Genomic DNA, 16,914 nt, shown 5'->3' with positions numbered 1-16,914 from the left:
ATGGGACAACAGGTTGGACGCATGGGTGAGGGGGCTTCTTCAGGACTCCAACCGCAGCCGCACTCGCAGCTGCAGCACCCTGGGAAAGCAAGTCGAGCGAGTGGCTCCGGGAGGAGACCTAAAGAAGTCGCGACTACCGGAACGCCACCAGGGAGAACAGCTGCTGCTACCTTGTCGGAGCCGGGATTTAATATATTCACTCAACACTCAGGTAATTGCTTTATTTTTCAGTGGTATGGCATTGTCTTCAGCCTTTTGTGTGGCACCCTGACTGGCCGGTGAATACATCTGGACTTCCCTTTTCCTAGCGCACTGGCTATCCTATCCTAGCCAGGAAAACGGTACATGAACGTTTGCTAGCGGAAATAGCAAGAAAATGATAACTAAGTTAACGAGGTGTATGCTTGGCACAGCAACGTCAACACTCTATCGCAAAACGCAGCATGCGGTGCTTTATCGACCTCGCCTGTATAGCTCACTCGCCAGCAACTAATGTTACCAGCCAGCATAGTCACTTTCCAATTGGCAAATAGCTCCACTTTGTCACCATACTCTACGTAAATGTGCCCATGCAAGCTGATGTTGTTAGTTGTCGAGCTGTATCTATCAGCTGTTATCCAAGTGGTTATATCGTCGGCTTCCTGATGAAACCTGCTATGTGCATTTATACCTTTTTTCAGGAAAGCCAAAAAACTGATTCAATAGAGAGTCAATGGAGGCAATCTAAGGCAATGGAGAAATTTGACTTGTACCATCAATATTGTATTTAATTTAGAGATGTGTGCTGGATTTAATCAATAAATGCAACTTTTATCAAAATGTTGCATTTTGGGACAGAGTTAGGGGAGATAGCAGGTTTTTATTCTGTATATATACATATATTTTGTGGATATAGCAGTTTTTTAAAGGGGTTGTAAAATGCCAGATCTCATCATAACTTCAGTATGACCCAATCAGATCACTTTTTATAACTCTTTATACTACTTTATATCATGACAGGCTTCATTGCGACAACTTGGGTCAAAGGTGTAACCAACATTTAACCAAATTGGGATATAGCAGTTTTCATCACAGCATATATTAGAAGAAAGGATTAAGCATTTTTCTTTATTGTGTCGTTGCTACCCCACAAAATTAAGATTGACATTGCAGGTTTTATCAGGATATGCCCCATCTGATTTTGGTCCACTCTGATGTTTAATCTCATTTCGGGCAAAATGGTGGATAGCAGGTTTCATCAGGAAGCCGACGATATGTAAGATGAAGATGGAAGCTAGCTCCCTGAATTGTGTGCATAATCAATCGTTAAACCAAAGTTGTGAGTATCAGTTGGTATTAGGAAGAAAGGATAGCCTGGCTGTAACGGGAGTGAAACATCTGTTCGAAAATGGTTACGTTCAGTCTTCACTGGCCGGGATGCTTGATGTGTGTATGAGAGGGCCATGATTTCGGCAAGATGGTGACGCGTAATGGGTTATGATAAATTGGAGATGCTCGGAACAGATGATAAGATCAGACCCATCTCTTACGTTTCATAACAGGAAGGTTGTCACTTTCTTTGACTTAAAATTGGTTCATTCGTGAGAACTGAAAGGTAGCTGCAGTTAGTTGTGAGATGACGCTGGTGTTTTCAGACACCATTCAAGTACTGAAATGCCCAGATGGACACCCAGAGCATATACAGCTGACGGGCCCAAACCGTAACCGTAAGAGCGACCGCCCAAAAATAGAGTTTGTGACAACAGATTTTAAATTAGATTGCTTAAACAAGATTAGGGATTTCTCTGTTGCTGAAAAAGAGCATAAAACACATGACTTTCAATGCTTTTGTTTATGTTATTTATGAAGCTATCCAGACAATACACCCTTTCCACTCTGTCATTGCCCTCTCAACCTTCTCCTTAAGAGGTCATTGGTGTAAATTGAGTATTGGTTAAAAAGATGGGTTGGTATGAACTTGTCAAAAATAGCATCGCTGATCGGCAAGCCCTTGAGACAAGCAGAGGTCTCCTGGCAAGCATGTGTTTGTGTGGATGTATGTCATGTCTGTGGTCTGACTTTCCAGTGGGCAGGCATAAGGGCATAATTCCATATTGAGAAGGCTCAGCAGTGATGCTCTTAATCTACAAATAATGCAGACACCACTTCTCCTCTCTGTGACCGTGTCTCCCTCGCTCCATCTCTGTCTTTCTGCAGTGGATCTGATTCTCTATGGCCTCCTGCCCCCGAGGGTGGACCAGTCAAAGCTGACACAGCTATGAGATGTGATTGGGATGTCAGAGAGAGACACTCATCCAGTTTTTTTTCTCCTCCTCATGCCCTCATTTGTCTCTCCCCTAATCTCCCTCCTTCTCTCTCTCTCTTTCTCACTCACTATGCTTTCTATCTTTTTCTTCCATGCCTCCATCTCTCATTTCTTCCTCACGTTCACATTTCTCCCTCTCCATCCCTCACTCTCTCCCACAGCCTCTTAGAGACTTGTCACATCTCTGCAATGTAACCCTTCAGTTGGTTCAGAGGCAGGCTAGCAAAGGGCACCCTGACTGCTATGCTGTAAATATATATCAAATGTCAAGCACAGCTTCTACAGTGCCAGTGCCCGCAGTGATTCCAAGACCCCCTTGAACTCTAATGGTAACTGGTATGTCAAATAAACATTTGCTTTCTCTGCTATCTGGCATTTGAGGGGGAAAACAAAAGCACCGCCATTTTCCTGGGTCTTTCTGTGCACCTAACTGATGGAGCAGGTTTGTGAGGAATCTTAGTTTGGCGTTGTCCATTAACAATTCAGGGATTGCTTGGAGTCAATTATGTATGAGTGTGATTTGAAGTGGTGCTGATGTCACCAGGCTGGCTATGTTGATAGAATGCTTTGATGAGGTCACTAGAGAGGAAGAGAGAGAGAGAGCGAGAGAGAGAGAGTGTGTGTGCGTGCGTGCGTGTGTGTGTGTGTGGGTGTGTGTGTGTGTGTGTGTGTGTGTGTGTGTGGTGTGTATGCGCATATTAGACTATGCATCGTACAGGATGTTGCTGTCCCTCTCCATCAGCACATCTGTTACTGTGCTGTCACACTGAAGTTCCTGTTTTGGACACAAAAGCAGATCCTCATGTGTCTTCCCGTCACTCCCCTTGAACTCGGGCGCCATCACACTCTGGAGATAAACGCTTCCTCTTCCAGTGTGCGGCCACTTGAGATATTTCTTTTCCTTGAACTCCATGGTTGTGTGTGTGTGTGATTGAACTCCATGGTTGTGTGTGTGTGATTGTGTGGGGAAGGCTGCTAGTTACTGTGTTATGCACTGCTGTCTCAAAAGGGTTGTGCATCTCTATCAGTAAGAGAGCGCTGCCCTACACATCGTCTATATGTTGGTGAGTGAGGGCCTATTTCTAAGGACAGTGAGTGTTTAGGCATGCCTGTGGCTTTGACATTGGGGATGGGGATGGTTTTTGACAGTTCCTGTCTCCCAAGAAGAGTGTCTCGTGTCTGGTGTGGAGTCTGTGAGCGCTGACTCAACCTCCTCAGCGGCAGCCAGCCAGCCTCAGTCTCCCAGACGACCTCCCATGCCCTCCACAGACAAGGTGACTCAGCAGGACCCCCCACCCCCCACCCGGTAACCCCCCTCTCCCTTATCCTTAGTGAGGTCACCAGGTCTGCAACCCTATTCGGTCAGTCAGTGTTTACTCATTTATTCAATGCATTCCACTTCTTTTGTCTGGAAGGCGCATTCTGATCATTCTATCAAGATGACAGTAGAGAGCTGCAGAGCCTGGTGCCTTTGACCCCACGACCTTTAGAGGAGTAGGGTAAACCTCTTTGTTAATGTAATATTCAGCAGGGGGAAAGCTGCCGAGTATAGCACCGGCTCTGGAATCTTTGCCGACGGTTTATTATTCATGCGTGTGTATTCCCACTCATCGTAGCGCCGGGCTTCAAAGCTGTACAAACAGTGAAGTTTTTGCGCAGTGTGTAATTGTGGGGGAAATGCATTTTGACAGGCCTAATTAGGCCAAGCAAAACCTCACGCGTGTGTTTGTGTGTATACCCTGTAGCAGCAGCAGCAGCAGCAGTAGTAGCAGCAGCAGCAGTTGTTTTACACACACTCACACACACACACACACGCACGCGCACACGCACACACGCATGCACACGCACACACGCACGCACAGAGGCGCTTCCAACCCAAAATTGTCCCATTGCCAGTGGGAAAGCTCAAGGGCAAATACAGTCTCCATGATATAATGTGTAAGCTGATTTGCATTGGACTTGAAACTGGATTAGATAAATCCACAAAATATTTTTAACATGCACACACGCGCAGCATTTGACAATAACAACCAAACAAATGTCTTTTTTTCCCCTCTCCTGCCTTCAATTTAGATTTGCATTTAGAAAGTTTGTGTGTGTGATTGTTTTGGGGATGAAGGAGCACTCCTGCCTTCTGCCTCCCCAAACCACCAGGGGGAGCTCTATTACCCCACCGGCTGTTCTGACTGCCCCTGCATCTGCGTAGCCTGAATTTTTCTCTCCAACTCGAGGTGTTAGTGAGTGTGTGCATGACATGCCAACATGCCATCACATCCCGCTGGCATCTGTGGCAGCTCGGTCTTGTGTGCCCATGCCAGTGAGTGCTGCTGGCTTACCCACACCTGTGTGGCCCCTGTCTATGGCAGTTGAGCGATCCAGCCCAGTGTGTTTGCCTTTTTGTCTGTCCCAAACTAGGGATGCCTGGGGTTTGGTTGTAGCTGCTGTCGTATGTAGCAGCCGATGTTATCTCCAAGGTCATGGCTTCCCCTGAGGCTGCTGCTCAAATCGTTGTTTTTCTGATGGGCGTCTGAAACGATCACCGCTTCTGATTTACTGTTTGTTCATGCAGTGTTTTCTTGTGTGTGTGTGTGTGTGTGTGTGTGTGTGTGTGTGTGTGTGTGTGTGTGTGTGTGTGTGTGTGTGTGTGTGTGTGTGTGTGTGAGTGAGTGAGTGTGATAGAGGCCAGGACAGCTGTTGAGTGGCTTGGATGCTGTGAATGGGGGTGAAAACCAAGCTCTGCTACACTGAGCCAGGCACTCAGCTCCTGTTGGCTGCTCACTGTATTATCACCTTTCTCCCTGCACTCTTTCTCTGCCCCTCTCTCTCTCACTCCCCCTTTTTCTTTCTCACTCTCGCCCCCTCTCTTCAGCTTCAGCATGACTCCCATACACTTGTCATGGCCCTTTCTGTATAATCTCCTCATCTTCTTCTCCTCCTCTATTTGGCTAGCTCTCTTCTCTTCTCCACTCCTCTCCTCTCCTCTCCAGTGGGTTGGATATTGAGCCTGTAGTTGAGTGGAGAGGATAATCCTGCCTGGCTGCTGTCCTCTCCCACGTCTAATCTCAACACCCCCCACCCCCACCACCACTTTTCCAATCTGGCTCAGTGGCAGGCGGCACACAGGCTAGTTTGCAGAGCCTCAGAGAGCGCTTGTGTTAACTGTGACACTGACACATCATCATCAAACACCACAAATCACCATGGCTGCTTATGAATCGGGAGGCATGGTAAGAGTCATCTGTGTTGTGTGTTTGTGTGTGTGTGTGTGTGTGTGTGTGTGTGTGTGTGTCTGTCCGGTGTGTAATGGCTTGATTTAGGCAAAATGGTACCATGAAGCACTTTTGGTATTGCAAAATGCAAGATGCCATCTGACAGGTTAATGTAGGCATGCAAATCGAAAAAGTGCCTCAAGGAAATGTGTCATACATACATTATCTTCCTTTTAAATCCTGGCAATCAGCATCTCTTCCAGTTTACAGCCTCTGATTTTAAGGTACACCTAATGTAGAAGTGTTGAATGGTTTGGAAAGTTAAAGCTTGTCCTTGTCAACTTCAAACTTTTTCTGCTGTTTTTTCGGTCTTTTCCACCACCATTTGAGCCAAGTTCCTCCACATTTTCTAGGCATGTATGATGTACATTGAATACATGTCTGCCTCAGCAAGATCCGTCTCCTGCTGGCTCTATGTCCTGCCTGGAACGCTGAACCTCTGCTCATCAGCTTAGAGAGCCCTCCCCTCCCTGTGGTAGCAATCTCATTAACGAGCTCGGAGCTTAGTCGCTTTATCTGTGGGAGCAATTAAACACAACCAACGTTTTCCCCCTCTTTAACGTGCAGGATCTTTACATCTGACAAGAACATCTCAGGGAAAGACTAGCTCCACATGCCCATCAGTCAAGCTAGAAAACATCAGTGTGGCGATGAGGACAATATGTGGTCACAGATTAAATTAAATGAAATTAAATGATTACGATTGTCTTATAAAAAAAAATTCAGCTTTGTTTAGTGTTGACGTCAGTGTAGAAGAGGTGGGAGAAAATATCGATACTGTGTCGCACGCTGGCACGCTGTTATATCGACTGCTGTGCCAAATATCGTGACATTAATTTATTTAATATTATGATTTAAAGTTTAGTTTGATACATCATCAACTCTGATTGCTTTTTAAGTCCACAAGATGGTACAAGACCTTGTTCTTCTCTTGCGTTGCAACGGAAATTGGAGCGGATGTCAGAGTCGCAACAAATTTTCACTGCAGAGAATTATGAATCACATAATTGAAGCCCAATACTTGCTGTATCATAAAATGTAATGAATCGCAATAATATCGTATTGTGGCCCAAATAAATTGTATCGTCGCCTCTGTGGCAAATTCAACCTCTATTAGGTAGCCTAGCCTTTTCACTTGCTGTATGGCTTATTAAAAGGTGGAAGACAGCTAGAAGACTATGAGAAACTGAATTTGACAGAAAGTGAATTGGGTGAGAATTGTGGACGCCACTTTAATGCACCTTGTATTCCATATCTAATGAATACTCTGGAGATATTTTATCGACTATCCTGCTGTTTCAAGACCCTATAATTCACTGCTTTCACTGTTGTCTGGGCATAATCCACAGGGATTCCTTTGGTTCAAGGATGAAATCAATCATTGTTGGTTAAAATTATATTGAAAAGCGTTGGATCAAACACTTCAATAGCTTGCTGTTCAGGTAGTCAGAGATGTAGCAGACCAAGCTGTTGTAACTATGCTTGTAGTTTGGTGGCACCATCTTTGCTCTCTCCCTCAGTGCAAATCAGTAATTTGATAATAGTTGAGAAATTGATAATGTAACAATAGGCAAACTCTTCCTATGGGGAAAACCCTTATCACAGGCCTTGGGTATTGGAGTCAAACTGAGTGTGTGGTGGACAGGGGGTTGAGGGTTAGAGACACGTGGGAGTGGAGTGGCTGAGCTGTGATTAATCTAATAAAACCACGGTCGGCAAGCCTCACCAGCAGCCACCCCTTAGATGTTCTGAGCCGTCTGCTTTGCTGTGGCAACCGCTGTGTGTTCCATAACCAAAGGGCCTGGCCGCTGCAGCAAGGTGGCGACATTTAAGAGAGGCATGGCAGGAACCGCCATTATCCTGAGGCTTTGATGAGGCCGCTATGAGGAATTAGTCAGAGAGGGAGAGGTGAGCATGGTTCTCTCTATTGGATTGTGCAAGCAGACCTGTGTAGTGGCAGACTGCAGAAGGAGTGTCGGAGGGAGGGAGGGAGGGAGGGAGGGAGGGAGGGAGGGAAGGGGAGGGGAGGGGAGGGGAAGAGAGAAGAAAAGAAAAGAAAAGGCCTGCCCCGTTGGATTGTACAGCCAATGAATAGTGCAAGACTGCTGGGTGTAGAATGTGGCTGTGACAGGATAAGATGCAGAGAACGTGGTGGTGGATGGATTTGATAGAAATAGATGAAAAGGGATAGATGAGCTTGTGGTTTGTGGAAGTCTTTTCAAATCAAGTCCCTGTGGTGGATGCTGCTCAACACACACACACACACACGCACACACACACACACACATACACACACACATCTCGTAGTGACGGACCCTTTGGTGCAGTCTCTCCCAGTCACACACTTTCACAATCCTAGCGAGGTGCTAAGTGGAAACAACCCATTGAATAAACAGAGTGATTGTCACAGACCAAGAGTCTGCTAATGGCAGGCTGCAGCGTGAGCTGATTCAGTCCTGGCTTATTCATCACCTTCTGAAAGCTTTTCCCTCCGATGCCTGTTTAATCTTCAAACCACACAAACCCACTGCAATGCAGGACGTGTCAGAGGAACTTTTGCAGAGGGAGCAGTGATGCAACCTAAGCGTTTGTGACTTCACCATCGCTCTAAAACCAAATGTGTGTATGAAATTGACGCAGTTTTCTTGAAGGCAACCCACAAGTCTTTGTTACACTTTGAGTGTTGAAACTTTCCACTAGACACTGGCATTCACTGTTGCAGATGGTCTTGTGTTTCAGAAATGTGTCTGTGGGGGTGTTATTGTAGCACAATTATTTGCAAGTGTGTGTGGAGATTTGCGAGACATTTGCAAAAGTGTGCAGGAATCTGTAAATGTGTTTTCAGATTCCGTGTGTGTAAGGAAAGTGACTAACAGTGACATACATCAGCTTGGGGTAAATGAGACACTGTCAGACAACTCTCCACACACATTTGAAAATCTACCACGGCAGTAGTGTAGCAAATATCATGTCTAAAACAGCAGCCAATTTAGAGTTCTGACTAAGTTGTAACTGATGACTTGCCTGTATTTACAGCTTGTGAAACTAGTGAATTAGCCATTAATACCTATGTATGCATTTACAGGTTTGCAGATCTATACAGCACAGATTTGTGTACACATTTACAAAGCTCAATACGCTTGCAAATCTCAAAACACATTTAGAAATGATTTTACACATCTACAAATCTGCACGCAGACAGATTGAGATTTGCACAATTCTCGACATACACACTTGCAATTCATTCCCTATAATACCCCCATAATTCCCCTTAAGACGTGCCCTTCTTGCATCACTGAGACACTGTGGTGGTAATTGTGTAATTGTGAGTTAATCAGTGGTTGTTTATCTGTGTCTATAAACTGCAGCCTGTATGGGTGCTCCTGCTGCACATGCCCAGCCTTGCCTGTGCTGTGGTTCAGCTCTGACAACTCTGGCTGGCACTGCGGGATATTTCATAACAGGGTAGACCGAATGACGGGATGGAAATATTCTAGAAAGTTAGCAGATCGCTTTAAGACAAGATTTCCAAGTCATTTCTAAATTCTTCCTGTTCCCCATGCATTTTGTGAGAGGATGGACTCCCAATTTTAATTGTGGACGTTATTGGTAGATGAGACCTCATCTATCCTGACAAGGCAAACCCTCTGTGAGGATGATACTTGCTGTCCCAAAAGCAGAGATGGGGAGGGACAACCAAAAACTAGATACATGAAACCTGATAGGGGTGTGCAAAAAAATCGATTCACATTCGTATCGCGATTCAAGTGCTTCCGATTCAGAATCGATTCATAGAATTCCAAAAATCGATTCATATTAAAAATATATATATATATTTTTTTTTCCTAAGATTAACGTTCTTCGCTAACTGTGTAGTAGGTTAAAGTTACGGTTTGAGTGATGGTGAGCGCGATACCTCGAAATGGTTGATAAAAAGCTTCTGAATAGAAAGTTTACCTTTAAAAGTTGTGTTGTGCAAAAGAAGCAAGCTTCACTGTTGTCTGAAAATGGGAACAGGCAGCTGGCTGAAAGCAAAGAAGTAGTAGGCTTACCTTTTATTGGTAACCTAACTGTTACGGTTCATTGTTTTTGAAATAAGAGGCCTGACTTCTATGTTCACAGCAAACTTGAAAAAAAGAAAATATTAAGCCATGGTTTAACTGTACTATAGGCTGAGTCTGAAATGTGCACTTTATAATTTTATTTTGTATTGCCCTGTTTGGCAATGTTGTTTTTCAATAAAGTAAAACATTGCATAAAGCAAGCCAATCCACTTTTCCATGATAAGAGCATTCAAATAAAATTTGCGATTAATTCATTTGCGATTAATCGCGATTCATTTTGAGTTAACTATGACAAAAGTGCGATTAATCGCGATTCAATATTTTAATCGTTTTAAACATTTACATACTGTGAATCAATTTTTTTGAATTAAGAATCGATTTTGAATCGAATCGTGAGCCCAAAAATCGGTATCGAATCGTGACATTTTCTGAATCGTGCACCCCTAAAACCTGATATGTGACCTTTGCTTGCAAATGCTGATGGCTGTGGAAACATTGTCCCTCATCACCATATCCATTAAGTAGTAAGTAAATGTGCCGAACTCTACCCACTCAGGTTGTCTCTTTCTCCCCCTTCTAGTCTAGACTATCTTTGCTGTAGGAAGCTGCTGTAGTCTCTCCACCTCATCTACTTGTAAAAACCCTTGGCCTTCACCTACTCACCCCCACCACTCTGTCATACAGTTATTTTACTCCATACTCTCTCCTTGAATTTTCCTGCAATTTTCATAATTGCCTCCATCGACATCATTTTCAATGTCTTTTTCTATCAATACCAGGGTGGCCTTAAGAAGATGGGCCCCCACTTATGTGCGGCGGTTCTGCTTAAGGTGTGTTCCTGATAGGGTTGTGCCGATGGACAATATCATCATCCATCGTCATTTTTGACCCACCATCACGATGGATGGTAACCATCGTGATGCCACCCCCCCCCGGTCTAGGTTACAGCTTTTCTTCGTTTTTCCCACGTCAAACATTTCATGTTATTCACGTTAACTAAGCCTGCTCCTGCGTCGGGAAACTTGCTCATTGTCAACAGAAATATGACGTTCAACTTTAGCGAAAGCATTAACTTCAGTGCAATGGCTACAAAATAGAATAGACACGAAGGTGTTGATATAAACACGTTTATTAAAAGTTGAACAACAAATAGAAACACAATGGCATTTACCCTTTTTACTGCAAAAGCTTTCAAATAATTCGTCATGCACTTCACGGATATCACAAAATATATAGGCTAAGAGCAAGAAAATAATAAAACAAACAAACGTAAAGCATGACTTACATGTAAGCCTACCAAAAAGCGCTAAACTGTAATAACTTAAAAGGTTTACAGGGCCGACACGAGTGCAGCCTTATTATTTCCAAATGATTTACATGTCAATGTTTCTGGCCAAAAAAACCAACATATTGACCATGTCTGGCTTTAATAAGCTGCAGATTGAGGTGACCACACTACCCGCGGTGCTGAAAACTCTCTCTGAAGGCGTGCTGGTAGCGCATATGTAGAGATACTTCCCTGAGCGCACGGACACGTTGATCATTGCATATTCTTCAGGATGGTGAACACGGGCCACAGTTGCGCAAATCTTACAGACACATTTATTTAAATATTTTGGCAGCCCACGCTCATCTGGTTCAAAACCAAAGAAATTCCAAATAGGCAAAGTGGTGCCCTTCTTTCCAACCAACTCCTGCGTCATGGTAGGTTACCAGCTGTTGAATTTCAGTTGAACAGTTGAAATGAAATGAGCCTCTCTAACGGAATAAAACGGACGCTTTTAACCGAAGATCCAAAAGGAATGGAACGGCAGCTTTTTATAACGTGCAGCGCGCCAAAGCGCAAGAGGGCATTAGTAAAACAAAATATAGCCTATAGTTTTAAACGTATTACCATTACATTGCCGTTGTTAGTAGATTATTATTATATATTTAATGCTGGCCTAAATATTTATTGTTGCTTGTCTGGAATGGAACGGCAGCTTTTTATAACGTGCAGCGCGCCAAAGCGCAAGAGGGCATTAGTAAAACAAAATATAGCCTATAGTTTTAAACGTATTACCATTACATTGCCGTTGTTAGTAGATTATTATTATATATTTAATGCTGGCCTAAATATTTATTGTTGCTTGTCACCATGTTGGTTATTAATAGTATTATTATTGAGTCATGAGTAGTACAACCCCCCCCCCCCCCCCCCCGACGAGACGATATCATCGTCCATCACGATGTTTCAATGTAAACGTCGTCTTCTGCCAAATAAAGAGAAATCGCCCAACCCTAGTTCCTGATTAACAGGGAGATTTTCCTTGCCCCAGATACCTTTTTGCTGGCTCTAAGGGGGTTCAGGCCCTGGGCTCAAGACAATTTCATTGTTTTGGTGCTATATAAATGAAATGTAATTGAATTGTGCTGGGGAGAACAAAGTCATGTTCACCTTTGACTTCTTGACCTGTAACCCCAAAGGTTGCACCATCACAGACTCCCCGACAAGTAGTCCACATGACGGTCGTGAAAGGAGTTTTTTTTGCCAATTGAAACGATTTGTTGCATTTTTGCCTTTGTCCACAACAGCCTTTACTGGGCCTAGAAATGCACATTTCTGATGTTGCTGTGTTGACGTAGCCTGACGATGTCATACTCATAATTCTAGTCAGAATATGAGTCTGAGACCGGACTATTGGGCTGTGATTATGGGGCGTGTTTCAACGAACCAGGAAAGAAAATTCCTCTTCGCTGAATTGGATACCTAGAACCAATCAGAGCAACGTAGTATTTCCATCTGATAGATTAAACTTTTACCTGATCCCGTAGGAAGGACGGCAAAAACATCTTTTCAATCGACAAATGCCTTGATCGCGTTTCTCTGTTCCTCTTTCAAAATGAATGCGCTGTCATATCTGTTGAGACGTTACTTAATTAGCACTCAAGGCTAGAAGCTACCATTCGTTTGAATGTTCTTTTTTTCTACGCGTTAGCATAACCTATCAATAATGCTCTAGAGTGCTTCAGTTAAGACCCATAATCCTGGGCAACACTCGTTTTGCGTATACACAACTAACCGAGTCAATGTAGACATATACAAGTCGTGTAGATAGCTTAAATCATATAAAATATGTCCCACTAAGCTTCCGAGACGGCGCCATCTTTGTTCGATGTATACCGGTATTCTATCTAAATCTGTCCATCAACGTATAAAGCCCGCCCTTACAATTTGAATGGTCAGATCACTTTTCGGGGCCGTTTAAACCCTCCCAACTAACTCGACTCCAGACTGAATCTCCAGACCAAAAATTTTGTGGGCGGAGTTCAGGCTGGTATCCAGGCTAGTGTTGACGGGTGATTAGTTCACAATATGTTTGTAACATAGATTGTTATTGAAATATGCACCGGTAAGTTTTACATTTCGACAGTTATTTCAATTCTTTCTGGACACCAGGTCCGCAACCACACCCTGATACACAGCGTTTTATTATTTTTTTTAAATCCTTGTGGACGAGAAGAAGTTCTCAAAATGTTGTTGTATATATGCAAAACCTTTTAAAAACTCAAAAGAGAAGCTAGTCATTTTCAAAACATTCCGTCGTCATCCGGATTGCCCCGGAGTTGACACATTAGCCTGATGGACAACTCCTCCCAGCCCCCTCCTGCCTTACCGACCACTCCTCCCAGCCCCCTCCTGCCTTACCGACCACTCCTCCCAGCCCCCCCTGCCTTACCGACCACTCCTCCCAGCCCCCCCTGCCTTACTGACCACTTCTCCCAGCCCCCTCCTGTATGACCGACCACTCCTCCCAGCCCCCCCTGCCTTACCGACCACTCCTCCCAGCCCCCCCTGCCTTACCGACCACTTCTCCCAGCCCCCTCCTGTGTGACTGACCACTCCTCCCAGCCCCCCCTGCCTTACTGACCACTTCTCCCAGCCCCCTACTGTGTGACTGACCACTCCTCCCAGCCCCCCCTGCCTTACCGACCACTCCTCCCAGCCCCCCCTGCCTTACCGACCACTCCTCCCAGCCCCCTCCTGTGTGACCGACCACTCCTCCCAGCCCCCTCCTGTGTGACCGACCACTCCTCCAAGCCCCCTCCTGCCTTACAGACCACTCCTCCTAGCCCCCCCTGCCTTACCGTCCACTCCTCCCAGCCCCCTCCTGTTGCACTCACCAGCCCGATCTCTAGCACGAGCAAATGGGCTTTAACCATCCTCCCTCAGGTACTCTCAACTGCAGTTTTACTACTCCACTCAGTGGACAGCTCTGGCTGGACAAGCGGGGATGTGTGTGAGGGGAGGGGGTTAGTAATGTCAACCAGGGCATAAGTCAGTCCTGTGCTATGGTGGCCAGTGAGGATGGGGCGCTGAAAGCTCCATTAGAGAGGCTGATTAAGAGGTTGGAGGCCGGATGCTTGTGGCTGTAATAGCTGATGAGTGAGCTACGGCCATTTCCCAGGCTGCCATGTGCCATTACTCACTCATTCTGATGCAGGGGCTCGGGGGGGTGGTGGCATTAGGAGTGTAGGATGAGTGCAGAGAAGGGTGCTGACTGGAATTCCTCTCAAGATGGTTCTGAAGAAAGGTATTGACAGTTCTCATTTGGTGAATCACCTTTTTCTAACACATACTTTCATTGAAGATCGAGTATATTTGTCAAGAATGCTACTCATTTCATGGGCTAAGGCTCGGAATAATATGTGAGAAAGGTATTATTTTATTTGTAGCTCTTACAGCTCTTGGCTGTATTTCAGGCTTTTTCTTCAAAGAGTCAAAGCAAGTGAACAAAAAGTTGTAAGCCCATTTCAGTCTTATTTACACCATGCTTTTAAAGTGGGTGTTGACTAAGAGATGCTTTAAAAATGTGTTACTTTAGCCATGACATTTTATTCGTCTGTCAGGCTTCATAAGCACTGTCCATGCAATAAATAACAACAAAACAAACCCTCAGTGAACTTTACCTGATTTTGGTGGTCGTGAACTTCTCACCCCATCCCATCCTACCCCCTGTAGAACCCATTTGCAGTGTGTTTGTGCTCTCCCTCCAGCCATAAACACATGTTTGTTTGCCACCAGCCTTTCTGCACTATTTGTTGGTCCATGGCCTCAGGGTTACCGCATTCCCCGTTTACACACACACACACACACACACGCACACACACACACACACTCTCACTCACTCAGACGCAAGGCTGGCCCTCTTTAGTCCCTCCACACTCAAGTGCCTCCACTATTTCAGTGTTTACTGGAACACATATACACACACATATACATACACACACACACACACACACACACACACACACACACACAGTCTTCCTACCAAAGTAGAACAAGGTAGTCTTTGTCCCCCGGGCCAAGAGACCGATGTTCATTCTCCTCATTAACACACTGAGAGTTTGTCCGCGTTGGCTATTGGTCTTGCTCCCTCACTCACTCCCTCTCTCTTCCTCCCTCTCAGTCTTGCTCTCGTTCTCTATTCTCTCTCTTTCTCCTACATGCCATTGTCTGAAGTCATTGTTGCTGCTTCCTCTAGTCCTGCTGGTTTGTAGCTATGATCATTGGGGAGGTATTTATTGCCCATATTGTTTTGTTTTGCGCGGCAGCTAAAAATACTCCCGGCATCCCTTTCTTGATCCCTCCCTCGCTCTTGTGCGCAGTGAAACTGTTCCCAGTGATGGCAGTTCGAGGCATTGGGTCTGGCACAGGCGCTTTTGGGCAAGCAGGACCCGTGGACAGACACCAGCCCTGCTGCCCAATATAATGACTGACGAGCGACCACCATCAGTAACAGCTACTGTAATAGTAGCTCTGTCGCAAGTGACGCAGCATATCAAGTTGCTTTCACGTATTGGTCTGTCAAGCTGTCTCTGTTGGTGGAAGAGAGTTAGCTTATTTACTTTGATAATCCTCTCTCTTTGCCTGCCCCTGTCCACTTAGTCTTAATGTGCTTCATTTGACATTTTCTCAATCTCTAATTGTAATAGGACCAGAACAGATTATTTCCTCAAATCTTGAACAGGATTCCTTTTGAAAAAAAGACTAATAAATAATATGTCATATAATGTTGTTAGTGGTTTCTATCACACATAAGTCTGGTTGCACAAAGTAATGGAAATGTGTTGATTCGTCTGTCATTATCAAAGACAAGTTTGGCATTTATATGGTAAGTAATTCTTCAAAAGGGTTTGGATTATTGTCATTTCCTTCACGATCCTAGGGGTCTCTCAAATGTCCCATTCATTTATTACATTCCTCAATCCCATTAGAAGCACGCCATCGGAAAGTGCTCCATCAACTTAACCATGCCCAGAAAGTGCCTCATTAAGCCCCAGAGTGAAATCACGTGCCTCTAGTGAGAGACTGGCCAGAGCTTTGTGCTGTCATAACAGATTCAGCGTGTTGGAATGAGGGCCAAAGGAGCTAAACAGAACTTGGAGAGAAGAGCGTGTGGAGAGCTCAAGCTAGTCCATTGGTGAATGCTGAATGCTTCAGACAGAGACTGCTGGAAGCACTGCACTTCCTTGGCAGTTTGTCCAGGTTTGACATTACGAGGGCCATCATGGTCATCATCACATCACATATTTGTCAGCCATCATGGCTAATAGGAATCATGACCTATGAGAAGGACATCTTTGACTTAGCCAATAAACAGCCAGACGGGTCTAACTGAAGCTGGCATCCTTGCTCATCAGTCACGTCCCGTCACGTCCACACATGACTGGAGGTATATGTTGTCGTGCCATGGGGAGCTCCCGTGGACGTTGGCCCGCCCGTTCATCAGGAGGGAAGCCGATGGCGTGTTGCCTGCGCCTTCTGGGGGAACATGGAGAGCCTAAGCGAACACGAGGAGACTCTACACACCCATGCACAGTTGCACACGCACAAGCACACAAAAAGATAGGGAGGACAGATGCATAGATCATGGGTAGATAAGGATATCAAATAGATACAAAATTAGGTTAGAAATCTAAAATTTTATCGTCAACCAACATCACTGACATATTTTCGTGTCATGTTTACAAGTAACTTGCATGACCTTTAATGATAGAAAGAGTTGATCTGATTCTGTTTCTTCAGAATGTGAGTTTAGTGACCCCCAAAAAACAACAACAAGCATTTTCGATGTTAGCTCCATGGTAGTTGACCTCTGTCTCACAGAGACTGGATTGATCCTAGAGAGGATCGATCATCTTTTTATTCGTCAATGAATTCCTGCCAGCCAGGGCTGACTGTGCACATCTAGATCTGCGTCTGCAGCACACAGCCAGCTGACACACATCTCCT

The 16,914-nt window shown here is 44.8% G+C and overlaps 1 protein-coding gene across 1 annotated transcript in view; it reads left to right on the top strand.

Annotated features, from left to right (window-relative positions):
- Positions 1 to 16,914, top strand: part of abl2 (c-abl oncogene 2, non-receptor tyrosine kinase) — a gene marked incomplete at its 5' end in the record, with an annotated part of 34,121 nt that continues 17,207 nt past the window's right edge. The window contains one exon of the mRNA XM_080832009.1: positions 1 to 211. Coding sequence (XP_080688135.1) covers positions 1 to 211 — 211 coding nt within the window. The remainder of the gene's footprint in view (positions 212 to 16,914) is intronic.

The sequence above is a fragment of the Sprattus sprattus genome (genome assembly GCF_963457725.1).
Source record: "Sprattus sprattus genome assembly, chromosome: 2".
Classification (NCBI taxonomy): domain Eukaryota; kingdom Metazoa; phylum Chordata; class Actinopteri; order Clupeiformes; family Clupeidae; genus Sprattus; species Sprattus sprattus.
Note: the sequence above shows the minus strand (reverse complement) of the source record. Positions and strands in the feature narration are given on the sequence as shown.